The following is a 22607-nucleotide window of genomic DNA, read 5'->3' as shown; positions in this document are numbered from 1 at the left end:
AGTCCTGTGACCGTGAGTCAGTGGCAGGGCCCAGCCAAGTTCCTTGGGAACCATGTTCCTGTTCCCTTTGCCCCCCACCCCCACCCACTGTTGGGAAACAGACCCTGAGCCCCTGTCGGGAGGGGAAGGATCAGGAGGGGCTGAGCTGGATTCCCAGTCATCACACCTATAGCTGCGTGGGGCAGAATGAGTCCCACTGGGTCGAGTGTGAGTAAAGGGGGTGCGATCGGCCAAAGACAGGTCATCCGAGATTTCTTTCCCTGTTGGGGAAATTGGTGGAGGTGGAGTGCAAGGCAGGGGTCCCAGGGAGTCACTGTCTTGGAATTCTCCAGTTTGCAAGAGGCATCACTTCTGAGGGTGGTAGTTGGAGAAGACAGTGGGTGGCCAGTGGGTCCAGGAGAAGAGGGGCCCAGAGGAGGTCAGCCGGGGTCCCTGTCCTCAGACTTGCCGCCTCCTAGATTTCCCGCTGCCCTCATCCCACCCCTACTCTCTTTAGCTTTTTGGCCTCTCGCACCTTCTCCAGACCCATGGCTGTGGACTGAGTGTGGCTCTCGTCCCCCTCCTGCTCCCCCACACCCAGCCTTCTGGAGCTGCCCCTCATGCCTCAGTTTGCCTTCAGAGTCCTATGCTCTCCCCTCCAGCCCTCCCTAACATAAGGACATTGAGCAATAGGAACACTGAAGGAACAGGAATGGGGGTGAATGAGGAAGTGTGGCCTCCGTCACTGGATCCAGCCTTCGGCCACCAGGGGCCTTCCCGTTTCCATCCATCTGGGCCCCATGTTTTGGCGTTCTTTTCTCTCAGATTGGATTTATTGACAAGTGCTTGCTTTTCCATTTTTTAAGAGTCATGCAACATGTAACAGCTTCCAGTCAGTGCTCTGGCTAGCATGGGGTAACTTGGCTTACCATATGTGAAAGTCCAGCTAAAAATAAAGAATTGTGTGAGTGGCCAAACATTGCGTGATGTTTTAATTAGCCTGAGTGCTCTTATCTCAAATAAAAGCAGATTTTTTTAAAAAAAACAATCTAAAATGAGCTAGTGAACCTGTCCTCACCATCTTTGGGGACTCCAAGAGGAGCTGGAGTTCGGGAAGCTTGTACCCCGTGCCCCCTGTGTGCCTGCCCTGCCTCGGCATGGGGAGTGGGGCTGTGTGGGAAGGTACTTTGAGACTTCTCCTGGGAGAGACCCGAAAGGTGGGAAGATGGCAAAGATCTCAAGGCAAAATGTACGGCTTCTGGTAACTCCCATAGGCGCTCAGGGAGCAGAGCCGGCCGTGGCCTGGGTGGTGGAGGGGAGCGCCCAGGGGGAGTGGGCTCTGCAGGAGCCCAGGGTGGGCATGTCTACGGGAGCACCTCCCCCATCGCTCCTTCATTCGCACTCTCCAGACGTAGAGCAGATGGCCATTGACTGGCTGACGGGCAACTTCTACTTTGTGGATGACATCGACGATAGGATCTTCGTCTGCAACCGAAATGGCGACACGTGTGTCACCTTGCTGGACCTGGAGCTCTATAACCCCAAGGGCATCGCACTGGACCCTACCATGGGGTACGAGGGCTCTGCCCTGGAAAGGGGGAGGCAGAAGCTACGGTGGAAGGGTGGGTACCCGGCGTCCAGAACTCTTGTAATGTGCCATCTGCCCACAGGAAAGTGTTTTTCACCGACTACGGGCAGATCCCAAAGGTGGAGCGCTGCGACATGGATGGGCAGAACCGCACCAAGCTGGTCGATAGCAAGATTGTGTTTCCTCATGGCATCACGCTGGACCTGGTCAGCCGCCTCGTCTACTGGGCCGACGCCTACCTGGACTACATCGAGGTGGTGGACTACGAGGGCAAGGGCCGGCAGACCATCATCCAGGGCATCCTGGTGAGGGGGAGCCTTCGCAGGGGACCCGGGGGGGCCCCCTGGGGGGCCGGGGTGGTCATGAGCACTTTGGGGAAAGGACAGGACATGGCTTCCACCCCGATGGGAACAGTCGTTTTAGAGATACCTTTGGCTTCCTTTTTCCGATTTGATCCTTACAGTGACCCCTGGGAGGCGGATGAGCAGATAGGTGCAGTTCATTTTCGGCAGATGGGAATAGCAGGGCTCCAGAGGTTAAGGGATTTGCCTGAGGTCACAGGAAATAGCCCTCGGACCTCGTCTAGAAGCGCTGCCAGGGCAGATGGCACTCCATTCTGGGATGATTAGGGTGACAGCCATCTCGGTTTGCCCAGGACTTTCCTGGTGTTAGTCCTGAAAGTCCCATGACAAACTGGGACAGTTGTTTACCTTAGATCAGTGATGGTGAACCTATGACACGTGTGTCAAAGGTGACACGCGAACTCATTTTTTTGGTTGATTTTTCTTTGTTAAATGGCATTTAAGTATATAAAATAAATATCAAAAATATAAGTCTTTGTTTTACTATGGTTGCAAATATAAAAAAATTTCTATATGTGACACGGCACCAGAGTTAAGTTAGGGTTTTTCAAAATGCTGACACCCCGAGCTCAAAAGGTTCTCCATCACTGCCTTAGATAATAGATAAGTTATGGGCAGCAGGCCAGTCTGTCCTCTCGACCCTCCCCTCGCGGGGCGCTGGAGTTGGGTTAAGAATGTTCTCTGTGGACAGAGTTTAGGTCCCAACTCCGATTTCATCGGAATCATGCCATCATCCACTGTAGGCCTGGCTCTGCGGGGGATGTGGTTTCTGCCCTCAAGGGATCTGAGCAGACTGGGTGGGCTAAGTCCACAAACCACCAGGCAGTGCAGAAAAAACCCTAGAGAAATGGAGTGCGGAAGGAGAGAGCATCCCTGGTTCCGGAAGCTCTTGGAAGAGACGCTCTGTGAAGGATGAGTGGGGTTTTGACACGCGAAGAGCTCAACAACGGGGTAGCCCAGCCAGAGGGGGAGGAAGCGTAGCGTTAGGCGGCGGTGGAATGGCGTTAGGAGCACAGATAATGGCGTCTGGATGGGAAGCTGAGGGGCTCTCCGAGACAGGGAGGAGTTCTTTCTCTTGTGCTCACCATGCTGCCTGCCCCTCTCAGATTGAGCACCTGTACGGCCTGACCGTGTTTGAGAATTACCTCTACGCCACCAACTCGGACAATGCCAACGCCCAGCAGAAGACCAGCGTGATCCGCGTGAACCGCTTCAACAGCACTGACTACCAGGTCGTCACCCGAGTGGACAAGGGGGGCGCCCTCCACATCTACCACCAGCGGCGTCAGCCCCGAGGTGAGCAGAGCTCCCCAGCCCTTCCAGGGGCCCCCCTGTGGGAACCCCCGATTCTCTCGTGTCATGACTGCTTCTCCTACCATACGACACCCCTGGCCACTCATCCCTCTGACAGCCCCTTCCTGCCCCTCGGCATCCAGATCCCACCCCCAGGGGGCCCCCTCCCCTTCTGCCAAGGACACAGAGTGCTCCTCCCGTCCCTCCCCTGGTTGGTCTAGAGGAGAAGCCGCTGGCATGGGCAGCCGTGGGACTCCCCCTGGCCACAGCGGCCCCCACTTGAGTGGCTGGGATGTGGTGGGACAGAGGAGTTCCAGTCCTGGGCTTCTAACTCCTCACACGGGACCATGGGCACAAAGACCACAGCAGGGGGGAGTGTGGGCAGACGTCAGGAAGCCTCTGCAGGCCTAGGCACAGAGGCTCTGAGGGTCCTGACCAACCCCCCAACCCCCCCGCCCCCGCTCTAGTGAGGAGCCACGCCTGCGAGAACGACCAGTACGGGAAGCCGGGTGGCTGCTCCGACATCTGCCTGCTGGCCAACAGCCACAAGGCGCGGACCTGCCGCTGCCGCTCCGGCTTCAGCCTGGGCAGTGATGGGAAGTCATGCAAGAGTGAGTGAAGGGCGGGCCTGCGGGCCTGCTGGGGTGGGTGGGAGGGTGTCCTTCCCCGCCTCCCCACAGCCCTACCACTTCTGTCTGAGATGAAGAGATGGAGGCGTTTGACCAAAGTTCCATCGCTAGTAAGGGACAGTCACAGAACTTGAACCCACATCTGAAAACAAGCCTTTTCCCACTATCCCACTCCAGCTCCATAGAAGACTGTAAACTGGCCCCTTTCCCCCTCCCTCCTTCCCTCCCTCTCTTCCTTCCTTCCACAAGTAAGTAGTGAGCATGTCCTGTGTGTCTGGCGCTGTCCTAAAATAAGAATTCAGCAGTGAACAGGTAGATGTCATCTCTGTCCTCCAGGGCGTACAGTCTGGCAGGGGAGACAGACAAATAAATATAAAACTTCAGGTGGTGGTAGGTGTTAGGAAGAAAATAAATGGTGAGTAGAGTTAGCGATGACCTGAGGGCTCCGGTGTAGATAGAGCAGCCAGGAAAGACTTCTCCGCAGAGGTGGAGTTTGAGCCGAGCAATCCATGAGTGAGGAGCTACCTGCGGGAAGGGCAGAGGGAACCCACGGTGCCTGGGCTCTGAGGCCGTGTGGGCTTGGCAACTTTCAAGCAGAAGTGACATCACATGGCTGCTGGGGTGAGGAGGGCCGCAGCCCGTTCAGGCAAGAAGTGAAGTGGCTGAGATTAGGACCTTAGCTGAGGAAGCGGTGGAAAGTGGTCAGATGCCAGCATAGTTTGAAGGTGCTCCTTTGGGGCCACTGCTTTCATTACCGAGCAGTACGCGTCACTAAAAACATGCTACTTGCTACACTTGCCCCATTTCCCACTCCTGGGGAAGGTAAAACCTCCAGGGCGGTGTCCCCTGGGCCTTCTACGTCTGTCTGTCTGTCCCTGTGACCCAGAGCCACTGCTGCCCCCACAGCCCCTGACCCAGTACAGCAGGGGCCCTGCAGCCCCTTGGAGGGGGCGGTCGTGTGTGCACATGCATGTGTGTGTCTGACTTTGTGCCTCCGTCTGTGCCTGCCCTAGAGCCAGAACACGAGCTGTTCCTTGTGTACGGCAAGGGCCGGCCAGGCATCATCCGGGGCATGGACATGGGGGCCAAGGTCCCAGACGAGCACATGATCCCCATCGAGAACCTCATGAACCCCCGAGCCCTGGACTTCCATGCTGAGAGCGGCTTCATCTATTTTGCCGACACCACCAGCTACCTCATCGGCCGCCAGAAGATCGACGGCACTGAGCGCGAGACCATCCTGAAGGACGGTGAGGGCCCGGAGGTGGGAGGCGTGTGGACAGGACTCCCCAGGGGCATCGCCCACCTGGGATGGGAAGCGCTTTGGGGCCTAGACATCTGTCCCGGTGCCCCCGCCCTCTGCTGACTGGCTGGCTGGGCTGGTTGGCATGGAGATGAGGGGATGACAGACTGACCCCTGGGTGACCCCCTTCTTGGCTGAGCAGACAAGAGGCAGGAGGATGGATGGATGGCGTGGGCTGTCCCTGCCAGCCCTTGGGAAAACTCAGGGTCTCCCAGCCACTGGCTCCGAGCCCCGGAGCTGCACGTCGCACACAGCCCGGGGAGGCCTGGCGCCCTGAATCAGAGCAGGCACACCAGCACCGCGTGCACAGGCAGGGTCTGCGCTGCCCAGCGCTGCGTGCTCACACGTTCTGAGAAAATTGTGTGGTTTGATTGTTTGCTTGTTTGTTTGTTTAAATCCTCACCTGAGGATACTTTCCCATTGGTTTTTAGAGAGTTGAAGGGAGGGAGGAGGGGGAGAAAAAAGAGAAACATGGGTGTGAGAGAGACACATCGATTGGCTGCCTCCTCCCACACGTGCCCTGATCCAGGCCGGGGATGGAGCCTGCAACCAAGGTATGCATCCTTGACCGGAAATTGAACCCGTGACCTTTCGGTCCGAGGGCCGACCCTCTAACTACGGAGAAAACCCGCCGGGGCAGGAAATGGGGTTTTGTGGACTGAGTCAGTTCTTCCCTCTGAGCTCCTGGGGCCGGTCACCAGGGCACTGTCTTCTGAGCCTGCATGGGTCTGGGCTGAGCCCTGCCACTTCCCGGCCTGCGTGAGGGATTCCCAAGCTGCACACGGCCCCAGGGTAGGGCTGGGCAACTAGCTGACACCAGTGACCACCCTCTGCCCTGCTCCCCACCCTCCCCACAGGCCAGAGAACCTCAGCAGTCAGCAGTCATAAGACTCTGGAGAAATCAAAAGTAATTCCTCATCACGAAAAGATTGGGGTTCCCTGTACCAGGGGAACTGCTATTTAAAGGGCACTGAGGACGAAGCCTTTTGCTAAGTGAAAAATCACTTCCTGATTTATTCATTTTGTCAGCTCAGGAGTTTTAGGGCTGGGACGTGGCGTCACACTTGTGCCCAGAGCACATTGCCGAAGCTGTCCACCCTCGCTCAGGCCCAGACATGCCCCGCCCGAGAGCCGGCCTCCGCCACGGAGGTGTGCTGGCTGTCACGTACAGCTCTGTGCCTCAACACAGCGAGGCAACACAGATGATCTTCTGTGCCCGGCCGGTGTGGCTCAGTGATTGAGCGTCGCCCTATGAACTAGGTCAGGGTTCACATCCCCTCAGGGCACATGCCTGGGTTGTGGGCTCAGTCCCCAGTAGGGGACCTATAGGGGGCAGCCGATCAATGATGCTCTCTCATCATTGATGTTTCTCTCTCTCCCCCTCTCCTTTCCTCTCAATAAAAAAAAATAAAAAATAGATCAATAAAAAATTATATATTAAAAAAAAATAACCACAAAAACAAATGCTCCTTCCTCCATCCTCCCATCCCCGTCCCACCCACTGTCTTGGGCATACACGGCTCCCAGCCCTCCCTACAAGCCAAGTTGCTCAAAGGTACGTGCACCCTAAGGGCCAGGGGCAGGCCGTTTGAGCTTCCATCGCTGTCCCCTTCACTCCCTGCAGGCATCCACAATGTGGAGGGCGTGGCCGTGGACTGGATGGGGGACAATTTGTACTGGACGGATGATGGGCCCAAGAAGACCATCAGCGTGGCCAGGCTGGAGAAAGCTGCTCAGACCCGCAAGACCTTAATAGAGGGCAAAATGACACACCCCAGGGCCATTGTGGTGGACCCACTCAATGGGTGAGTCCTCCTCGGCCTTGGGTTGGGTGGGCCCGGCACCCTGTGGGTCTTAGAAGTGGCAGATGAGACGGAGAGGGAACAGGAGAGGGCAGCCTAGGTGGGATGCTTAGGCAAGAAGGGGAAGCTGAAAGGGAGATGTCCCCGTCTTCAGTGCAATGGGAGTGATGCCTCAGACACACAGAGAAATCTGATCCTGTCACCCCCAGCCCAGAGCCCTCCCGGGCTCTCCTGCCCTGAGAGTGAGACCACATTCCTTATCAGGCCGGGGTCCTAGGGGGTCTGCATGCAGCTCTTTTGACCTCATCTGCACCTTACTTCCTGCCCTTGGACGTTCTGTTCTCACTGCCCCTTGTCTGTGCCTCAAAGAGACACCCCAGCTGTTCCTGCCTCGGAGCGTCTGCTCTTGTAGTCCCTCTGCCTGGGATTCCCAGGTACTTGCAGGCCTAGCTCCTTCGCAGCATTCACCTGGCAGCATTCACCTGGCACCTCCTCAGAGAGGCCTTCCTCACCTGCTGCGGTCACTCCCCATGTCGTCACCTGCTTCGTGTTCTTGCTTTTATCTCTCCGATGCGAGAGATCTTGTGGGTTGACTTATTTCTTATCTGTCTCCCTGGGTGGGATATGGGCTCCAGGAGAGCAGGAGCCCAGGCTACCTTGGTCTTTTCTTTTTTCCCTTAAAAAAATTTTTATTGATTTTTTTTTTAGAGAGAGGAAGGGAGGGGAGAGAGAGAGATAGAAACATCAATGATGAGAGAGAATCATCGATTGGCTGCCTCCTGCTCTCCTCACACTGGGGATTGAGCCCACAACCTGGGCATGTGCCCTGACTGGGAATCGAACTGGTGACCTCTTGGTTCATGGGTTGCCGCTCAACCCACTGAGCCACACCAGCTTGGCCCTTGGTCTTTTCTGGGTCCCCAAGTGCTAGACTGTGCCCAGCTTGCAGTAGGCACTCATCAAATATTGGCTGAATGGAGGAATAAGTGAATGAAATGTGTGGGCCAGGGCTGAGCAGAGCAGGAAGACCTCTGTGAGGGCTCTGGGACAACACACGCGGATTGTTAATGGCAGGGGTGGCTCCTTGGTGCTGACCCGTCGCTGCCCACAGGTGGATGTACTGGACAGACTGGGAGGAGGACCCCAAGGACAGTCGGCGAGGGCGGCTAGAGAGGGCCTGGATGGACGGCTCACACCGCGACATCTTTGTCACCTCCAAGACAGTGCTGTGGCCCAATGGGCTGAGCCTGGACATCCCAGCCGGGCGCCTCTACTGGGTGGATGCCTTCTATGACCGCATCGAGACCATACTGCTCAACGGCACCGACCGGAAGGTGGGCAGGCGTGCCTCTGTGTGGGTGTTCATATGTGTGTCGCCAGATCACTTTCATGTGTGGATGAGGCTCTGTGTGAATGTGTGGCTAAGCCTGTGGGCTTCCTGTGTGTTTACCTGTGTCCCCATGGATGTGTACATCTGTGTGCTTGTATGTCTTACGTGTTGTGTTGTGCTGTTGTTAAAGTACATCTGTGACTGGGCCTATTGTCTGGGGGCTGGACCACACCCGAAGGCGCTGCCCTCTCTGCTGTAGCTCACGCAGTTCTTTCTGCCTAGCTCCTCCTCACCTGGCACACTGTCAGGGCCACCTCCTCCTCTACCCCAGATTCCCGTGTCTTTTTCATTTCTTAGTGCCTACTGTGGGTTGGCCTTTAATAAATCCTGGCAAATGTTTGTTGGGAGAAGAAATGCAAGTTTGAATTCTGGCTGTCTGCTCAGTACTGTGTGTGTGTGTGTGTGTGTGTGTGTGTGTGGTATGGGTGTGCACGTGGGTGGTGGAGGGAGATGAATGGGCCCAAGAGAAGACAGTGTGGACGAGCTCGCCATCAGTCTCCTGCTGGGCTCAGGGTCTGGCACCTCACTCTGTGCAATGCTATGAGCCTCAGGGGCTCCAGGCTAATGGAGGAAATAAGACCCACACCCAGGATGTGGATAAATGAGGGTCCAAACCAGTCGTCTCTCTGGGCCTCCTCGGTCCCCCTGTTTGTCTCCAGCTCCTTAGTAGCCTCCCCTCCGTTCCTAGATTGTATATGAAGGTCCTGAGCTGAATCATGCCTTTGGCCTGTGTCACCACGGCAACTACCTCTTCTGGACTGAGTACCGGAGCGGCAGCGTTTACCGCTTGGAGCGGGGTGCAGGAGGTGCACCCCCCACTGTGACCCTTCTGCGTAGCGAGCGGCCCCCCATCTTTGAGATCCGCATGTATGATGCTCAGCAGCAGCAAGGTACCCCCTGGGGCTGGGGCTGGGGCTGGTGACGGGGTGGGACCTAGATGGGGGGTGAGGCTCCTGCGGGCTGAAGGCACTCCCCCTGGGATCCTGGGCTCTGACTTTTGAGGCTCTCAACAAGAGAGGCCCCCAGCCCTTGCCCTTAGAGTGAGACGCACATGCCGTCAGGCCTGGGTGCTACGGGGTCTGCCGGCAGCTTGTTTGACCTCATCTGCCCTTCCTTTCCTGTCTCCCTCTCTGCCATGCCTACGTCTCCTGCTCTTCAACATGCTTGGGGTCCTCTCAATGCTTCCTCCCTCTCCATCTCCTCACTTTAATGCATCTCGTCCCCTATCTTCTCATTTCCTTTCCATCCCCTGTCCTCCCCCTCCTCCTCTGACCCCTCCCCACGACCCTCCTTCACAGTGGGCACCAACAAATGCCGGGTGAACAACGGTGGCTGCAGCAGCCTGTGCCTGGCCACGCCGGGGAGTCGCCAGTGTGCCTGCGCCGAGGACCAGGTGTTGGGTGCAGACGGTGTCACTTGCATGGGTACGAGGGGCCCAGCTGGGGTGGGAGGCAGGGAAACAGGCCCCAGTAGGAGGAGGCCACGGGGTCCAGTAAGAGACGAAGGAGGCAAAGAGGGACCAGTTGGAGCAACAGGAGCCGAGTGGTGGGGCGAGAGAAGGCTCTGGGGGCCAGGAGCGGGGAAATGAGAGGAGTGTGAGAGGCCACAAAGATTAGGGGAAACTAATCTTTATTTTCCCCACCATTAAAGTAATATATCAATAGTTCTAAGCACTAGAGCCCTGGCCAGGTGGCTCTGTTGGTTAGAGCATCGTCCCATGCACCAAAAAGGTTGCACATTCAATTCCTGGTCAGGGCACATACCCAGATTGGGGGTTTGGTCCCCAGTCGGAGTGCATATGGGAGGCAATGGATCGACATTTCTTTTTCACGTCAATGTTTCCCTCTCTCAAAAAAAAAAAAAATCAGTGAAAACATATTCTTGCATTAGGATTAAAAAAAAATTAGAAAAGAGAAAAAAAAGCCCAAATCCTACCAACATATCTTCTGCCCTTTTGAGTTCACATGTGTCACAGCATTTTCTGTGTTATTCTTGCATTATTTTAAGTAGCCTCACTTTTTAAATAAAAATAGTCTGTGCTCATTATAAAAATAAATACGTAAACATGATAGAAAATAGAAGGAGAAAGTACAAGTCACCCCAAAGGCCAGCGCCCCCTGCTACCACTGTTCCCATTTGGGAAGCCGTCCTCCCTAACGTTTCTCTCCACCTTTCCTGACGGCTCCCGCTGCACATCCTGTTCTAGTCTGTGCTTTTGTCACTGGACACTATGTCATGAAAACATCAGCAGAATTTGTAATGGCTGAAGTAGATTTCATTAGTAAAAGTTCCATAATTTACTTCACCATTTCTCTATTGTTGGATGTTTAGGTTGTTTCCAGTTTTGTTTGCTTATTTTTTTTAAATATATATTTTATTGATTTCAGAGAGGAAAGGAGGAGAGAGAGATAGAAACGTCAATGATAGAGAGAGAATCATTGATTGGCTGCCTCCACGCTCCACACAGAGGATCGAGCCCATAACCCAGACATGTGCCCTGACCGGGAATCGAACCGTGTCCTCCTGGTTCATAGGTTGATGCTCAACCACTGAACCACACTGGTCGGACTAGTTCCAGTTTTTTGTTGTAATCACAGCCAACATTTATTGAGCACAGACTATGCACTAGTCATGGTTATAAGCACTTCCCATGCAGTAACGTATTTATTCCTTAACATATTCCTGTGGGAAAGATATTTTCATTATCCCCAATTTACAGATAAAGAAATTGAGGCCCAAAGTTAGAGCAGGAATGTGAACCCAGGAAGTCTGACCCAGGTCCCGTTTCTTAATCACCCACTCTCCTATTTCCCACACCTGCATGCTTTGCCATATTCTGAGTGAGTTCCTGACCGTAGAATCCCAGAGTGTAACTGGGTAGCGGGGCCTTAGCACACAGCAAAGAGTGAGTGCCTGAGGCCAGATGGAGGGCAAGGGCATTGGCATTGGCAGAGAGAGGAACTGGGGGGCCAGGGTAATGGAAAGATCCTTTCCACGGACTTTGAAATCACCAAGAATTAAAGCAGAGTGGTTTTGGGAGGAGTGACACTGGAGCCAGGATCTAAAAACCCTTACGGATGAGAGGGCGTGGCCTGGGGCCTGTAGAAGTCGGGGTGGGATGGTCGGATAACGGGAAAGTCAGTGTGGATTTTGCAGAGAGAAGAGAGGGAGGACAGTCGGGAAGCAGGATCGAGAAGCAAGGTGGACGCCTCCAGGCTCAGTAGTCCATGGGCTGTGGGAGAGACAATAGCTGCCACGGGGCCCATGGGAAGGCTGAAGTGGGAATGACCGATGGGCCAGAAAGGGCATGCACAGCGCTGTAAGGCCCAGGGACGGGCTGCCTTGGGCGTCTGGAGGTGACCGATGCAGACACACAGGAGGCAGTGCTTTTCCTCCTAGTAGCCCAGGGTAGACAGAGGTGGTGAGGCGGGTGCTGGGCGACCGCGGAGCCCGCAGAGTTCTGGGCCTGTTTCGCTCCTGCGGTGGGTGAGCATTTGTGAAGGGAGAGCCAGGGACAGGGCAGGGCCCTGAAGGCCCAGGAACACCTCCCAAGGAGCCGCGGGTGAAGGTGGCAGTGGGGGAGGAGTGGTCTCTCAGGGGCACGAAGGGGGTGGGAGCTGCTTATCCTCCGGCCACTGGGAAGTGCCGGGCACCTTAGAGTAAGCGGGCGTGTTAGAGTGAGTGTCACCTGTGGCTTGAGATAGTTGCAGTTTTCACCAGATAACCTGCTCATGAAGAATTGCACTCGAGGTAAAATTACTCTGTGCGTTATTTTTAAATAATAAAATACGCACAGTACAGGGGCCTTAGCACCTGACCCGTGATCTGGGTCTGACTTTCCCCCTCACCCCCCTGTGGTGCCCACAGCGAACCCATCCTACGTGCCCCCACCCCAGTGCCAGCCGGGCGAGTTTGCCTGTGCCAACAGCCGCTGCATCCAGGAGCGCTGGAAGTGCGACGGGGACAACGACTGCCTGGACAACAGTGACGAGGCGCCGGCCCTCTGCCGTGAGTCGCCCGCCCGCTCCTCCCCGCTCCTCGGCGGCGGTGGGCCTGCAGGGAGGCCAGTGGAGGGCTCTGCCTGCCGGGGGAGCGGGCCCCACCCTCTCAGTGACCTCTGATCTGTCCCCTCCCCAGATCAGCACACCTGCCCCTCAGACCGCTTCAAGTGCGAGAACAACCGGTGCATCCCCAACCGCTGGCTCTGTGACGGGGACAACGACTGTGGGAACAGTGAGGACGAGTCCAACGCCACCTGCTCAGGTGTGGAACCGGGGGTGGACCGCCCTGGGCACCTCTAAGTCAGGGAGGCGGGGGAGCCAGGCTTGGGAAGACCGAGGGGCCTGAGCAGAAAGAAAAGCACCCAGGGCGTGGGGGCAGAGAGGATGGGGCCCCGGGCAGGAGGAGAGGGGTGCTGCCCCTTCCCCTGAAGGACCAGGCTGGCTGGGAGGACTGAGCCTGCGGGGACAGAGCACAGCTGTAGACGGGAGATAAGAGCGAGGCCGGGGGCCCTCTCCGTGGAGGGTGCCAGAGGCCCCCCGAGAGATGAGGCGATGCAGCCACTGTGAGGCCGCAGAGGTGGTTTGGAATTCTCCGGGAGAAATGGCATTGAAGCCCTTAGCAGTGGTTCTCAACCTCGGCTGCACATTAGAATCACCTGGGAATCTCTTTAAAATCCTGATTTCTGGGCCTCATCCTCCGGAAATTCTGTCTCTTTGTTGTGGGGTGGGGCCACAGCATTAGTAATAAAGAAACAGAATTTCCAGAGGATGAGGCCCAGAAATCAGGATTTTAAAAAGATGCCCAGGTGATTCTAATGTGCAGCCAAGGTTGAGAACCACTGCCTTCGGGAGACTTCCTATGACACTCAGAATAGGAAAGGAAAGTTAGGAGAGGGGGCAGGACTAGGAGCACTCACACGCCTCTGTCCGCAGCTCGGACCTGCCCGCCCAACCAGTTCTCCTGCGCCAGTGGCCGCTGCATCCCCATCTCCTGGACGTGCGACCTGGACGACGACTGCGGGGACCGCTCTGACGAGTCGGCCTCGTGCGGTAAGAGGGACGCGGGAAGGCCGGGCTGGCCCGGAGGAGGTCACCCATGAGAACACCCCCCCACCCCCCGGCTGGGGGGCCGGGCGGAGGGGCTTGGAAGACCCTGCAAGTTAGTGCTGTGTGGTCGTGAGCAAGTTACCTAGTCTCGGTGGCCTCTGTGCATTTCATCTGCAAAGCGGGGATAATAACACCCCCGGTATCATAGTGCTGATGTGGGGTTCAGTGAGACCAGGCGTGAGAAACGCTCAGCACAGGGCCACGCTTGGTAGCTACCAGCTTTAAACAGGGTGCTCAGGGAGGTGGGGATGGAGGGCGGGGTCTCGGCCTGAGGCATGGCTGCCTAGCCTTCTCTCCGGTCTGGCCACACAAGGGCTGCTAGTTCCAAGAGCACCTGCACCTGCGTGCCCGGTGCTGCGAGGCTGTGTCATCGGGGGTGCCTGACGCAGCTACATTTCCTCCCTGACAGCCTATCCCACCTGCTTCCCCCTGACTCAGTTTACCTGCAACAATGGCAGATGCATCAACATCAACTGGCGGTGTGACAATGGTAAGAGCAAACTCCCTTCACCGGCCCTGGTTCCCAGGAAAGCTAGAAGCCAGGCCCGGGGTGTAAGGCCCAGGGGGTTTTAGAACCAAGCAGGGCCTCCCTCCGGTTCACGAAAGCCCCACTGGATTGGATGGGAAAACGGAGGGCAAGCCAGAAATGCCGAGGGGGAACCCAGATGGACTGGGGGGGACCCTGCCCATCGCATCTGCCCCCTGCCTCCCCAGGCAGGGTCTGAGCTGTCTATCCCCCGGCAAAGGCTGGGCGGCCGGGGAGAGGTCAGCGAGCAGGGCTGGGAGGAGTGGGCCGGAGGGACAGAGCAATGAGAGCCCAGGGCCCAGCTCCCTTCTCCCTGCAAATCCCATCTCCCGAAGTCCTTGGTGCACCCTCCAGGCTCCTGCTCTAGGCTCAGGAGCCCACCTGGCGGTCAGCCATGGACCAGGTGACGTCAGCCCTGAGCCGCGGGCCAGGGGATTGTCGTGTGTGTGCCGTCTCAGGGCTTGGGTTGTGTCTGTGTGGTGTTGTGACGTGTTGCACAGTGGCTCCAGCCCTGGCTGACGTGTGAGAGGATGGACGGGGTCAGCGCCATGCTGCCCCTCACCTTTGCCGTGTCTCGTGTGCCAATGGTTGCCCTGGCGGTTTCTGTGTTTCAGAGAAGGATTGTGGGGACGGCTCTGACGAAAAGACCTGTCCTGAGCCTGCCGGTCAGTGCATAGAAGCACATGCACCATCACCCAGAGCCCCCGCTGGCCTCTGGCGGCCTCAGGACTCCCAGGCTGCCCCCTCCCAGAGCTCCTAGGATGTGGGGGAAAAGCTAAAGGGAGAAGAGAGAGGGGGGAGGCGACAGAAGGAGAAAGCAAACAGTGGGAAGGGAGAAGCCGAGTGGGCAGAGGCACCTCTCAGAGGAGAGGAGATGACAGAGAGGAGGAGAGAGCTAGAGAAGCACACCCAGGGGGAAGAGAGGCAGGAACACTGCCCTGTAGCCAAACCCCATCTTCCCCAGCGTCCTGTAGCCCCCACCCTCCCCGCTGTAGGCAGTGCCCCCTCTGAGCTGGTGCCCAGCAATGCCCGAGTTCAGGGCAGGGCCTGATTAAGCTCTCACCCCTCCCGCCCCCCCACCCCCTGCCCAGAGGCCTCACCTACACTCCTCCCGTCTCTCTCCCTCCAAAACCAGATAAATCCCTGCCTTGCCCCCAAAGCAAACAGACCCCTGTTCCCACACCCTGCCTAAAAGAAAGAAACATGCCCTGTGCCCCTCCCCCAGCCTTCCCAGACTCAGGGAAGGGCCCTCCTGGAGCCCGCCCGCCGCCCCTCCCCGCCTCCCCCCTCCCCCCATGTGGGCCATGGTGCATGCTGCAGTCTATGCAGTTTCTGTGTCTTTTCTGTTTGTTTTTTTTCTCCGTGGGGGGGTTGGGGTGGGGAGGTGGGAATCGGGGGGTGGGAGTGGGGGCCCCGCCGGGGGTCACAGAGAAGGCGGTTGGCTGACGCGCTCCCTGCCTCTCCCCTTCTTGCCGCCCCCAGACAATGACTGTGGGGACAACAGTGACGAGGCAGGCTGCAGCCACTCGTGCTCTAGCACCCAGTTCAAATGCAACAGCGGGCGCTGCATCCCGGAGCACTGGACCTGCGACGGGGACAACGACTGCGGGGACTACAGCGACGAGACCCACGCCAACTGCACCAATCAGGGTAGGACCCGGAGTCGCGGGGCGGGGCCAGACGGTGCACCGCCGTCACTCAGCGTCCACCCATCCATCTGTCCTCCCCCTGCGCGCGTTGCCATCTGGGAGCAGAGATAACCCAGCCGTGGCTCTTATCCTGCAGGAGTTTCCCGTCCAGTGGGAGCGGGGGATTGCCGACGACTCGGGGTCACACGCTGTTAAGATTGCAGGCTCTGCAGCGGCGTGGCTCTGGGTTTGAGCGCCAGCTCTGCTAACTATCTGGGTGGCCTTGAGCAAGTCACTTCGCGGCCTCTGTGCTCGTCTGCAAAGTGGGGATAATAATAGCACCGATATCACGGTGTCGCTGGGGGGGCTTCAGGGAGGCCGTGCGCAGCAGGCACTCAGCCCGTGGCTGGTGTTGGGACCTGGTAGCTTTGAAGGGATGCTCAGAGGGGTCGGGATGAATGAGTGCAGTGAGGACCAGAGCAGGGAGGGGCTGGCTCCGTGAGGGTCCCCAGTGCCGGCCCCCAGGCCCCAGCCAGGGGCGGTGGAGCTCAGTCTACGGGAAGGCACGGACCCTCTCGAGGGACGTGGGTGTCTCGCTGTGGCTGCTTGTTACTATGGAAGAATGCAGACCCAGGACTCCCTGGCTTCAAGGGAAGTCTGCACTGAAATGCAGATTTTTATGTGAAATCGACCCATTTAACAATACATATGTTAGTGTCCTGGAGCTGCCACAGTCAAGTACCACAAACTGAGTGGCTTAAACAACAGAAATCTATGATCTGACATGACTAAAGGTTATGAGTTCAAGGCCCACGTGTCGGCAGGGTTGGCTCCTCTGAGGGCTGTGAGGGGGACTGTTCCTGGCCTCGCTCCCAGCTCTGGTGTGTGCTGGCAATCTCGGCGTTCTGTGGCTTGTGCATGTTGCACCCCGATCTGTGCCTTCGTCTTCACATGGCATCCTCCCTGGGTGTGTGTCTGTCTCTGTGCCCATATTTCCTCTTTATGGAAGGACAGTTTTATTGGATTAGGGCCCACCCTAATGACCTCATCTTAAATTGATCATCTCCAAAGACCTATTTCCAAATAAGGTCACATGCCCAGGTACTATGAGTTAGGACTTCGGCATCTCCTTTAGGGAACACAAGTCAAACGGTAACAGCCAGCAATTGATTTTAAAAGTTTAAAAAACACCGCAGGCCCAGATCTTCCCACAGGCCTCATCTGGCCCCGGGTCACCAGCCTACAACCTCTGCCTCGCGGAGTTAGGTGCACATAGTGGGAGCGGTGCTGAGCAGGCACTGTGGCCCAGCACTGAGAGGGAAGAGGGGCGAGTCCCCAGGCCCAGGGGACAGTCACTGGGTTTGCAGGGCCATCGCTGACGAAGGCTGGGTGAGGAGAGCAGGTGCTAGTGCCGTGGGGTTCAGAGAAAGGGTCCCTGGAGGCGTGTGCGTGGCCTGGTGGGAAAAGCTTCATTTACAAGCTGGGCGAGCTCAGGCAAGTCGCTTCCTCTAAGCCTCCGCTTCCTCCTCTGTGAAATGAGAGGAGACGGGTGGGGGCCTGGCCCACGGGAACAGGGGTGTCATGGTGGGTAGCAATCCTTAACTATGGTTGTGAGCTGAAATGGCTGGGACCATTCAGGAGGCGGGATTTGAACCGGGGCCTGATGAGGGATTAGACTGTGGGTAAATGATTAGACTGAGGGTCTGCAGGGTGGGGGTGGGGTGGCCTGAAGAACCCAGTGGTAGGACGAAGAAGGTGACACTGAGCACTTCCACAGGGGCCTGTGGGGCCGGGTGGGGCCCCTCGGACCGTAGGGGACGGAGGAATGAGGCTGTTTTGAAGGGGGCAGGTTACAGCAAAGGAAAGTTGGGCGCCGAGGACCTTCAAAGGATTTCGAAGCTGGAAGGCGATAGGATGTAGGAGGTCTTTCGGAAGACGGTCCCGGAAGGGGATTTGATTAGAAATCGGTTCAGGGGCCCCAAGGAAGGAAACTCGGCGTGTGGGCTGCTGCTGAAGTCCAGGCACCAGAGGAGAGCCTTGGCCACGCTCGGGGCAGGTGGGCAAAGCGGCCCCGGTGGTGGTGGCAGTCAGGCGGGTGCAGTCATCTGTTCCTGCTCCTTCCCTGGCCCCCGGGGTCACAGCTCAGCATAACCTGCAGGACCCGAGACAGATTATGCCCCAGCCCTGCCCTCAGCCCACACTGGCGCCCTACGCATTTAGAATCAATACCAAATGTTGCTGCGAGGCCTGCAGGGCTCCGCCCACTTCTCTGACCTGTGTTCCTGCCGCCCATCTCCTCCTTTGCTCCGCTCTGGCTGTGCAGCCTCAACTGCGCCCTGGGCATTTGTCCAGAACGCCCTGCGTAGTCCTATCCCGGACTTTGCACTAGCTGTTCCCTCTGCCTGGGATACACCTCACGCTGTTCAGGCCTCTGCTCAGAGACCTTCCCCGATTGTCCCATCGAAAGCAGCATCCTCATCCCTCGCTAGCCTTGGCCCGGCTTGGTGTCCACAGCTTCGACCCCTACCTGCAACTCCATCCTGGGTTTCTATGTTGTGTTTCATTGTCTGTGTCTCCCCGCCTAGAGCTTCACTTCCATGACGGGAAAAGGCCCGTCATGGAGTCTTGCTCGTGCTGGCACCTGAAACAGTGCCTGGCACACAGTAGGCCATCACTAAGTGTCTGTGGAGTGGGTGAGTGAAACAGGGGCTAGGCTAAGGCGGGGGCAGCTGAGCTCTGGCCGAGCAAACTGCTTATCCAGTCGAGCTCCCGCGTGTAAAATAGGGAGGGAGGTGAGATGACCTTCGGGTCTGGGATTGTAGCCTCCCTGCCTGCCTCATCGGTGCTTCCAGGAGTGTCAGCAGTTCACCTCTGTCTCTGCTCATAGCCTCGGGCTGGGCATAGCACCAGGGGGATTGGGAAGGCAGAGGTGGGCATGGCCGACCTGAAGCCCCTGCCCCACCCAATGCCCTCCCCCGTCCCCTGCAGCTACAAGGCCGCCTGGTGGCTGCCACAGTGATGAGTTCCAGTGCCGGCTGGATGGGCTGTGCATCCCCCTGCGCTGGCGCTGTGACGGGGACACTGACTGCATGGACTCCAGTGACGAGAAGAGCTGCGAGGGGGTGACCCACGTCTGTGACCCCAACGTCAAGTTCGGCTGCAAGGACTCCGGTAAAGAGAAGTGTTGCAGGGAGCTTGGAATGGGGCAGCGTGGACAGGAGAAAACCGTACTGAGAGCAGAGATAGCACCGCACTGTGAGGGGTGGAGGTGGGGGCATTGAGGCAAAAGCCCGCACAGAAAGAGCTGTGCCTGATGCGTGGGGAAGACGGGAAGGGGCAGAGCCTGCACTAAGGGCCCCGGGAACCCAGCCCTCACCTCCTGCAGATTCCTCCTCCTTCGCTGTGTGAATTTCACAGAAAAGGCCTCTGGGTTCCTAGTGGACCGCAAGGCATTGCAGTCATGACCCTGTTGGAGGACTCCACTGGGTCTGGGAAGGACATAGGGAGCCCGAAGCCCAGGCCTGGCCCCTCATGTTATACCCACCCCTCAGCTCGGTGCATCAGCAAAGCATGGGTATGTGATGGCGACAGTGACTGTGAAGATAACTCGGATGAGGAGAACTGTGAGTCCCTGGCCTGCAGGCCACCCTCGCACCCCTGTGCCAACAACACCTCAGTCTGCCTGCCCCCCGACAAGCTGTGCGACGGCAAGGACGACTGTGGAGACGGCTCCGATGAGGGAGAGCTCTGCGGTGAGGCCCAGGCCCGGGAGGCCCAGGAGAGGGTGGGGAAGGTGCTGGGTAAGGAGTCCGGCCAGGGCCGGGGCAGGTGGAGCAGGGCAGGCTGTGCGGGGAGAGGTCTGAGACTCGGAAAGGGCAGCTCTGGCTGCTGGGCGAGCAGTGCCCAGAGCAGTTCCCAGCACCCCGTGTGGATTTACCACTCACCTTCGCAAGAGGCTGTGCTCGACACATCACACGCTTATAGCATTAAATCCATAAAGCAGCCCTGCGAGGCAGATACGATTACACACTCCACCTTACAGATGGGAACACGGAGGCACAGAGAGGTTAAGTAGCTGGTCCGAGGTCACACAGCTCCTAAAGTAGAGACAGTGCGCGCAGCCCCTCGCTGCAGGCACAGACCTCACCCACACGCGTGCCGCAGAGCTGGCTTTTGAGGTGAAGGCACCGGCTGGAGTGTTGATGTGGTCAGGGCAGGCTTCCCAGAGGAGGTGGGGATTTAATTGGGTTCTCAGAGATGGTAGATCTTTCAGGGTGAGTGGGAACGTGGGGGGAGGAGGGTGTGCATTCAAGATCAAAAGAAATGGGGTCAGGACGGGGCACATGGTGCGGCTTGGGGGTGAGGAGCGGAGCCGCCTTATCTCCAGGCGGAGCCTCGGGTTCCCGAAAGGAGAGGAGTGGGAGATAAGGCAGCCGGACAGGCCCTGAGAACTGCTGCCGGGTCATCTGTCAGGGCTGGCAGGTCCCAGGGCGTGTCAGGGCCCAGGGTGGGACATTCCATACTGCACCTCACCCTGAATCAGGAGAGACCGAGGAAAAGGGAATGGGTTTCCCATCCTCCCAGAGAGAGGCAAAAAGCTGGGGCCCCCACCGTGGGCTCAAGAAGTGGCAAGGAAGTAGAGACCAGAGAGATGCAGACATGGTGTGGGAAGTGGGGGATCCCGATGGTGGGTGCTGGGGTCCCAACCCTGGTCCTGAGAAAGCCTGGGAAGCAGTGGGACAGAGGGTTGACGGGAATGGAAAAGAAGGATGCGGGGAGGAAGGGAGGGGCAGGGGGCAGCGTGCCTGGGCTGCCTGGGACTTGGGGCCCAGCAGGGCCATGGTCCTGCCCCCTCTGGGATCCTGACCCTGATCCTGTCCCCTGATCCCTGCCCCACAGACCAGTGCTCTCTGAATAACGGAGGCTGCAGCCACAACTGCTCAGTGGCACCCGGGGAAGGCATTGTGTGCTCGTGCCCTCTGGGCATGGAGCTGGGGCCTGACAGCCACACCTGTCAGATCCAGAGCTACTGTGCCAAGCACCTCAAGTGCAGCCAGAAGTGCGACCAGAACAAGTTCAGCGTGAAGTGCTCCTGCTACGAGGGATGGGTGCTGGAGCCAGATGGCGAGAGCTGCCGCAGCCTGGGTAAAACACGGGTGAGGGTGGCGGGTGGCAGCCGGGCACTGGGCAGGCTGAGGCAGGTCCCTGAGCTGTGGGCGGCTGGGCTTGGGCGGCTGAATGCCAGAGGCTAAGGTGTCTGTCAGGCCCAGCCCCAGAGCCAACAGACACCCTGCCTCCCCTTATAGACAGAAGAAACGTCCAAACCTGTAGAGAATTTTCTTAGTTTACTTGAGTCAAACTGACAATTGCTGGGAAGTAAAATCTCAATAGGTGGAGAACATGCTCCAGAGGATGGCAGTTCTGCAGTTTGTTTTATACATTAGGATAAAAGGGAGAGGAAGGTTACACGGAGTCCATTGGTGGCCCGTTAAGGGGCAGGAGAAAACAAAGCTTCTCTGGGATTAGATAAAAGTAAAGGGAGCCCCGACCAGTTTGGCTCAGTGGATAGAGCGTCGGCCTGCGGGCCGAGGTCCTAGGTTCGATTCCGGTCAAGGGCATGTACCTTGGTTGCAGGCACATCCCCAGTAGGGAGTGTGCAGGAGGCAGCTGATCGATGTTTCTAACTCTCTATCCCTCTCCCTTCCTCTCTGTAAAAAATCAATAAAATATATTTTAAAAAACAGTAGAGAGGCACATACTCTACGTTGGAGGGTCCAGGATGGTTAATAACTAAAATGTGTGCACATAGAGGTGGCATCCTGGGAACAAAGTAACGGGGGCAGGTTCTGTGGTCTCCTCGGTGCCAGGCTGTGCCCTGAGGGTCTGCAAGAGAAGATACTCTGACCTTCCAAAGGTGTGTAACTTAGATGCGAGAAGACCACAGGCTCACTCAGGTAGACGACCTTGCCAAGGAAGCTAAGGCCAGGAGTGACGACCTGCTGTGAGTCCGTCTCACGTAGGGATTTGTGCATTCAGACCCCCCTGTGGCGATTTTCAGTCTCTGAGTTTGTGGGGCCCTCCATGCCTGCCAGGTTTAGTAGGCGACCCCTTTTCCATCCACACCCTGCACAGGGTGGCACGGAGGCAGCGAGCCCCTTGCTGACCCCCACCGCACCCCTCTCCAGACCCCTTCAAGCCCTTCATCATCTTCTCCAACCGGCACGAAATCCGGCGCATCGACCTTCAAAAAGGGGACTACAGCGTCCTGGTGCCTGGCCTGCGCAACACCATCGCCCTGGACTTCCACCTCAGCCAGAGCGCCCTCTACTGGACCGACGTGGTGGAGGACAAGATCTACCGCGGGAAGCTGCTGGACAACGGAGGTGAAGGGCTCGCCGCGCCCAAGGGGCCCTGGTGCTCGGCCCCCAGCAGAGGCCCTTGGCTCCCCCAGCCCCCACACTCTGGTTAATTGGTTAGATTTTGCTGTGGGTCTCAGTGCCTGACGCCCCGTAATTATCGTCGGCAGGGCTGCCAGCCTGATAATTAACAAAATGATCAGCCTTCCTTTGAAAAGGCCTGCAGCTCGGCTCCCCAGACCCTAGAATTACAGGCTTGGAAGCAAAAACGTCATTTAGGGGTGGGGGTACCTGAACTCGGCCTCCGTCCCACGGCGGCCTGACCCATCACGGATTTCGTTCGTCCAGTCGACACACATGCTGAGCACCTGCCACACCCACGGGGCCCTGGGAGGCAGCAGTGACCAAAGCCGGTCCAAATGCCGGCCCTGCTGGAGCTCATGTGCCAGTAGCAGCAGCTGTAAGCACTGAGGGACAGGGCACTGTGGAGGGACAGAGGAGAACCAATGAGCACACTGTGGAGGGACAGAGGAGGGCATCGCTGGGGCCAATAGGAATGAGGCAAGGGGGCCGGAGAAGGGCTGACATTTAAATGGACAGTCAGAGGAGGCCCCCTCAGGAGGTGACATCTGAGCACAGACTC

The 22607-nt window shown here is 57.6% G+C and overlaps 1 protein-coding gene across 1 annotated transcript in view; it reads left to right on the top strand.

Moving 5' to 3' along the window:
* LRP1 (LDL receptor related protein 1) overlaps positions 1-22607 on the top strand; it is a gene marked incomplete at its 3' end in the record, with an annotated part of 54573 nt that overhangs the window by 22354 nt on the left and 9612 nt on the right. The window contains 18 exon segments of the mRNA XM_023757941.1: positions 1389-1551; positions 1650-1872; positions 3036-3225; positions 3690-3833; positions 4865-5101; positions 6779-6959; positions 8068-8290; positions 9035-9236; positions 9645-9770; positions 12214-12354; positions 12484-12609; positions 13281-13397; positions 13864-13944; positions 15463-15630; positions 18597-18779; positions 19160-19360; positions 20508-20753; positions 21794-21991. Of these exon segments, the coding sequence (XP_023613709.1) occupies positions 1389-1551; positions 1650-1872; positions 3036-3225; positions 3690-3833; positions 4865-5101; positions 6779-6959; positions 8068-8290; positions 9035-9236; positions 9645-9770; positions 12214-12354; positions 12484-12609; positions 13281-13397; positions 13864-13944; positions 15463-15630; positions 18597-18779; positions 19160-19360; positions 20508-20753; positions 21794-21991 (3150 nt within the window).

Source organism: Myotis lucifugus, unplaced genomic scaffold (genome assembly GCF_000147115.1).
Source record: "Myotis lucifugus unplaced genomic scaffold, Myoluc2.0 scaffold_119, whole genome shotgun sequence".
Lineage (NCBI taxonomy): Eukaryota > Metazoa > Chordata > Mammalia > Chiroptera > Vespertilionidae > Myotis > Myotis lucifugus.
This window is presented reverse-complemented; position numbering and strand designations above follow the sequence as displayed.